This window comes from Folsomia candida, unplaced genomic scaffold, assembly GCF_002217175.1.
Source record: "Folsomia candida strain VU population unplaced genomic scaffold, ASM221717v1 Fcan01_Sc013, whole genome shotgun sequence".
In the NCBI taxonomy this organism is placed as follows: Eukaryota; Metazoa; Arthropoda; class Collembola; order Entomobryomorpha; family Isotomidae; genus Folsomia; species Folsomia candida.
This window is the reverse complement of record NW_019091205.1, coordinates 2,955,934-2,961,633: the sequence shown is the minus strand read 5'-3', so window position 1 is coordinate 2,961,633 and position 5,700 is coordinate 2,955,934. Positions and strand designations below refer to the sequence as shown.

The window sequence follows — 5,700 nt, the reverse complement described above, 5'->3', positions numbered from 1 at the left end:
ATCTACTGTGTCGCTGAAGTTTACTCCTGGTTTTATATTCGTTTCCGCAAAGTGTGCACGGAAATCGGACCGGATTCCCGGCATGCTCAGATTTCACGTGGTTCGTCACATCGAACTGGTGCTTTTCTCATAGCCAGGAAACGGACATGGTAAACGAGGTCGTTCCTGCGTACTGTGCATGTTCCGAATATGATTCCGTAAAGTGGTAGCGTTGAAGAAAACCCGGTGACAAGTGGTATAACTTGGTCGCTTACGGTTGCTGTGAACACCCCGCATGTGACCCGATAAGGCGACTCTGTTCTTTAAAATTTTACCGCAAATCTAAATGGATAGGAAAGAAATTGGCAAGTGTGGATTTTTAAATTAGGTAGCTTCATTTTAGCTAATTAACAAGCTCACCTCACATTTCACCTTCGCATCGGGATCATGACTAAGGCTGTGTTTTGTCAACTCGTAGTTGGTTCTAAACGATATATACACAGTACGAATGTACACAGATATTTATGTATGGTCCCTAGGGGTGAGGGGGTGGTTATTTTTATCCAGGAATTTGTCAAGCGATCGCTCATGACTACAGGTCAAAAAACGCAACCCTTTTCACACCACACGAACGAGAACTAACTTAATGTGTTCCTTCGCTCGAAAGCAACACCTGCATACGCACGTAATAATTAGATCCTACAAACCCCACGCCACTAAAAGACAGTTCTAACACCAGGACAAGGAAGTACTCGCTTAATAATTAAGCAATCCCAACGGTAAGAAACTGTCTTTGTATAGTAAAAAATGTTAAATCGCACAAAACTTAATTTTTCGTGGGTATAATCAATTAATTTATATGTATCTCTAAAAATGTGTTTCATTTTCGCGAATCGCTTAAAAATGAGTGACTTTTTTTTCCAAAAAATGGTCATAATACTGTGTGAATATTTATACATACGCGAATTTTCTATTACGAGTATTTACAGACTGAAACTTGTTTAACCATATCTATTTTTTAAGAGTATGTATATTTACATACATCAGTCTAAAAACTCAAAGAATACCGACCAGGGTTTCTATTGGTAAAAACCAAATTGACCAGGGCAGCGGGAAAAAGTGGGAGAAAGGCATTTTTACCATCCACCCAAAATGGGTAGGAAATGGGAAAAATGGAAGAAATGGGAAAAACTCTGGTCTTGGGGCAATGCGAAACAACTTCTTTAAAACTTAAGATTTTCAAAATTTGAGTTCATATTCGTATTCTCCATCAAATTTTGAGAAAATTAGTTGGTAATACGGTTCAATTCGAACAATCTCTAAAATTAACATGTATTCATATGGGAAAATTGGAAAAATAATTAAAACTGATCAAAAGTGCCCGTATTACATATCAGAATTTTCAGAAATTCGTGGAGATCACGAATATGAAGTCCAATTCCGGAAATATTGGTTATTAAAGAAGTTAGCTTTCCCCATAACTAAATACATGGGCAGCCATATTTCCCATTTTGAACGGTAAAAACCGTTTTTCCCGGTTTTTACCACTTTTTCCCACCTGCCGTGGTAAAAAATAGCTTTTGACGGGAAAAACAAAACCCTGATACCGACTCCACATGGATCTGACGCCAGGAAAGAAGTCGGAGTATTCAAAGTTCTCGAAAACGTATAAAACGAAAAGAAACTTGCCTCAACACATGGCGATGACTGATCCGAATGCGAAGGTCAAATGTGAGGTGAGTGTGCACAATTACAAAACCCCTGTAGCACCCCTAATTTTACTCATTTCTCACCTTCCGTCTTGTCCAGGTTTGCGGAATACTTTACAAAAACCGAAACACTTTATCTTCCCACGTGTCGAGAGATCACACGAACCGGATGCGACCAAGTTGTGTCACTTGTGACCGTGTGTTTTCTACCCTTCAATCCTTTCGTAACCATGTCGACACCATTCACAGCACGAGGGAACGACCTCGCTTCTCATGCACATTTCCTGGCTGCGAGAAAAGCTATCTACACACAGGCAACTTGGCGAAACACGTGAACACTGAACATGCCGCGAATCCTGTCCGATTTCCGTGCACACTTTGCGGAAAGGACTTCAAAAGGAAGGCTCACCTGGAGAGTCACATTCTCACCCACACGACGGAAAAGACGTATAATTGTTCCACTTGTGGGAAGAGTTTCGCCCACAGGGGACACATAAAGAGTCACGAGGTAAATCTGGAAAAAAACTTTTGAAAAATTACCAATGCGCATACTTATGTATTAATTTTCCAGAGGACACATTTGGAGAATTCTACCAAACGAGTGTTAAAGTGTCACCTCTGTCAGCAGACCTTCTCCCGGAAGGATAGTCTAAAGCACCACGTCCGAGTTGTGCATGAAAATCAGAGGAATTTTCCGTGCACAGTTTGTGACATGAGATTCTCCTATTTAACTGGCTTGAAGCGTCACATGGAGGCGAGACATGGGACGAATAAAGAGCGGATCCATTCCTGCGACAAGTGCGAGTACAGGAGCCACTCGAAACACAATTTGGCCAATCACAGATTGCGCCACAGCGGGGCGAGGCATGGGTGTGACTTCTGTGGGAAGAAATTCCTCATTTTTAGCGAATTGGTTAACCATTGTCGAGTTCATACGTTAGAAAATTCAAAATACTTGTGTATTTAGATCCATAATTACGTATGTACATATTTATATGTATGAAATGACATCAATAATTTTCGATTTTTTATAACTTTATATGAATTCAGTTGCGTTGTTTGAGAGTCAATAATTTAGCGACTGATGTCGCTTTAATTCAATAAATTATTCCATATAAATAGTGAACTCCACTACAAGTTTCTGACACTCGTCTTATTGTATCATGCAAAAATTTGTGGCTCCTCTAAAAGCTCAAGGTTTTGCACACGGACTTTTTCACCTTTCTAAAGAGTTGGTAAGCCTATTCAAAATAAATTTTCCTTCATTACATACAGTTAAACATTTGGGAGTTTCTAATATTAAATTTGTGTCATTTATGTTGAAACGCATGGAATTTTAGTTAAAAAATTTTCATATGTGAAATTAATATAAATATGTAAAAGGTGTATCTGTCTTACATACCGTAAAAACTCAAATAGTAGCTGGGGGCTACTATTTACAAATTTGGTGTCTGGGACCCGGCTACTATTTGAGCAAGGCTACTATTTGGGCAGGGCCACTATTTATAAAATGACGGAAAGATGCACGGCTACTATTTGCACACAGCTATTGAATTTTATTTCCACAATCAAGCTCAAATTAAATTTTAATAACATAACCAAATTCTCCTATAGAATCGCAGTCAGTGACAATTCTATTGTTTAAACCTGCTCTTAATCAATTTTGTCGATTAGCCAAATTTCGTGTTCCCTTCGATTTTTTGTATGTAATTGCGATTAAATTGAATTATGTATAATTGAATTACTTAAATGACCTGGCTAGGAGATGTGTGGTTAAGTAGATGCACGGCTATAATTCGAATAAGGCTACTATTTGGGCAGGGCTACTATTTGAGCACGGCTACTATTTGAGCAACGGCTACTATTTGAGTTTTTACGGTAAATGACATTTCAAATTCATTATACGTAAAATACATAACCCAACTTACAAAAATTAACCTCGGGATTGATCTCCTGTGGGGAAAACCTCTTCAAAAAATCCCAAATTAAGCATATGATTCATGGATGCATGAGGCGTCCTCAAGGGTGAAGGGCTGGTTATTTTTATCCAGGAATGTGTCAAGTTTTAATTTGCTTCTACATAAATATGGTTAATAAAATGCAACCTTTTTCACACCACAGTTACTTTACATAGGCACGTATCCAGTGAACTGTGATCACGTCGTATTCATACATATGAACCCAAGTATATTTTTCTTCTATACAAAAGGATATGACTGAATTGTCCCATTGCGTAATCCATGAAAGGCCCCATTTTCCTTTTTTAGTTCACAAAGTCAACCCTTCACGGACACCAAATGTTAACTGGTGGCAGTCAGATTCCTTCAAGAATGTGATTGTGCTCATAAGCCGCCGCTACCCTTCAGTGCAAACCATTCACCTGCTGCATGCATTTGCCTCCGGCCCATTACCATGCAGAATTCATTCTCGACCTTTTAAAAGTACCCTCTGTTTAGACGGAATCTCTCATTTAAGAATCCGAGACAGAAATTGATTCATTTCCAATTTAAATTTGGGGAAGATAAACGTTATTAGTTTCCTAAATAAAAACAAACTATTTCCAGGCAATTCTATAACCGTTTATCCTCATACATAGATTTTGCACTTCGTCTTAACCTTATCGAGTGGAAACGAGCAGAGTGAATTTAGTTCAAACTGAACTCACATTAAACCATCGTCTTCAACCTTAAATAAAATCATATGGTGCAATATCTAGTTTTTTTAGAGTAAGGACTCAATAATAACGAATCCATATCGAGATGAAGCCTGGGAAAAAATGTCCAACGTGGTCGAAAACGTTTAAATCCGTTAGCGACTTGAGCAGACACGTCGTCACGCACGACCCGGATGGGAAAGTGAAGTGCGAGGTAAGCATAGGGGTGAAAATTAGCAAAAGTGAAGCCAAATATACAACATTCCTCCACTTCCGTCTTCCTTAGGCTTGCGGCATGATTTCCAAAAACAGCATCGCCCTAGCTTCCCATGTGAGGAGACTCCACACAAATTCCAAGCGTCCCAGTTGCGACACTTGCCAACGGGTGTTCTGCAGCCTTGCCAGTCTACGGCGGCATACTGACACCGTCCACATCTCGAAGGAACGGCCCCGTCTTCCATGTACGTTTCCCGGCTGCGAGAAATCTTACCTGAGCAAGGGCGACCTTGTGAGACACGTGAAAACTGACAGGCTTTGATTAGTTCAATTTAATACCGATCGATGGATTAAATCATCATGCTCGTGTCCAATTTTCTTACAAATTTATGTATGCATGTAAGCACTTAATCGGTATCGCGATTATAAACAAACTATACGAAACCTGCCCAGAAGCCAAGACGATTCCAATAGGTGGGCCTGGACGCCCTACCAAAGCTTAGCTTTGAAAGCTACGAATGCATTGATTACTACATATGTAAAAATTCATTTTTGAATAATGTAGAGGAAGTAAATGGCTAATTCATGTTTTTAATATCAAAGTCGTTATCATTTTTATGTCACGATATTATTGGGCATTTTTTGTTTTATATTGAGTGCATGTGTAACATAATTTGTCTGGGCATTCAGTATTATTGGTTTTAAATACTTTACTGGGAACTTTTCAGTATTTTTCTGGGTGCGTTAATAATAATCCTTTACGGAAACATATCGATGCCGTCCACAGCACTAAGGAACTATGCCGCTTTTCATGCACGTTTCCCGGCTGTGGGAAAACCTACCTATTCAAAGGCAGTGTTGCGACCCACGTGCAAGTTGAACATGCCGAAAATCTGGTTCGATATTCGTGCATACTTTGCGGAAAGGAATTCAGAACGATGGGTGAACTTGTCCTGTACATTTCCACCCACAGGACGGAGAAGCCGCACAAGTATGTCACGTGTGATATGAGTTTCGCCCACAGGGGACGCATAAAACGTCACGAGGTAAATTAGCATGTTATAGAGAAACTAGGTGAGAAATTACCAATATGCATATTAATTTTGCAGGTGACGCATCTGGAGAAATCTACACGAGAAAGGT

At 39.5% G+C, this 5,700-nt stretch overlaps 1 protein-coding gene and 1 long non-coding RNA gene across 3 annotated transcripts; both read left to right on the top strand.

Moving 5' to 3' along the window:
- Window positions 1-491: 491 nt before the first annotated feature.
- Window positions 492-2,747, top strand: LOC110855577 (gastrula zinc finger protein XlCGF8.2DB-like). Of its 2 annotated transcripts, XM_035856317.1 has the most exons (4): window positions 492-758; window positions 1,557-1,715; window positions 1,789-2,196; window positions 2,260-2,747. In XM_035856317.1, the coding sequence occupies exons 2-4, from the start codon at window positions 1,596-1,598 to the stop codon at window positions 2,653-2,655; spliced, it is 924 nt and encodes a 307-aa protein (XP_035712210.1). In that variant the 5' UTR covers window positions 492-758; window positions 1,557-1,595; the 3' UTR covers window positions 2,656-2,747. The 2 variants fall into 2 exon arrangements, with proteins under 2 accessions (XP_035712210.1, XP_021959676.1); XM_022103984.2 differs by lacking the exon at window positions 492-758 and having other exon boundaries at window positions 1,139-1,715.
- Window positions 2,748-4,085: 1,338 nt separating this feature from the next.
- On the top strand, window positions 4,086-5,009 carry LOC118437362. Its single transcript, XR_004836050.1, has 2 exons — window positions 4,086-4,555; window positions 4,628-5,009. It is a non-coding gene; the product is annotated as an uncharacterized LOC118437362 (long non-coding RNA).
- Window positions 5,010-5,700: the final 691 nt, after the last annotated feature.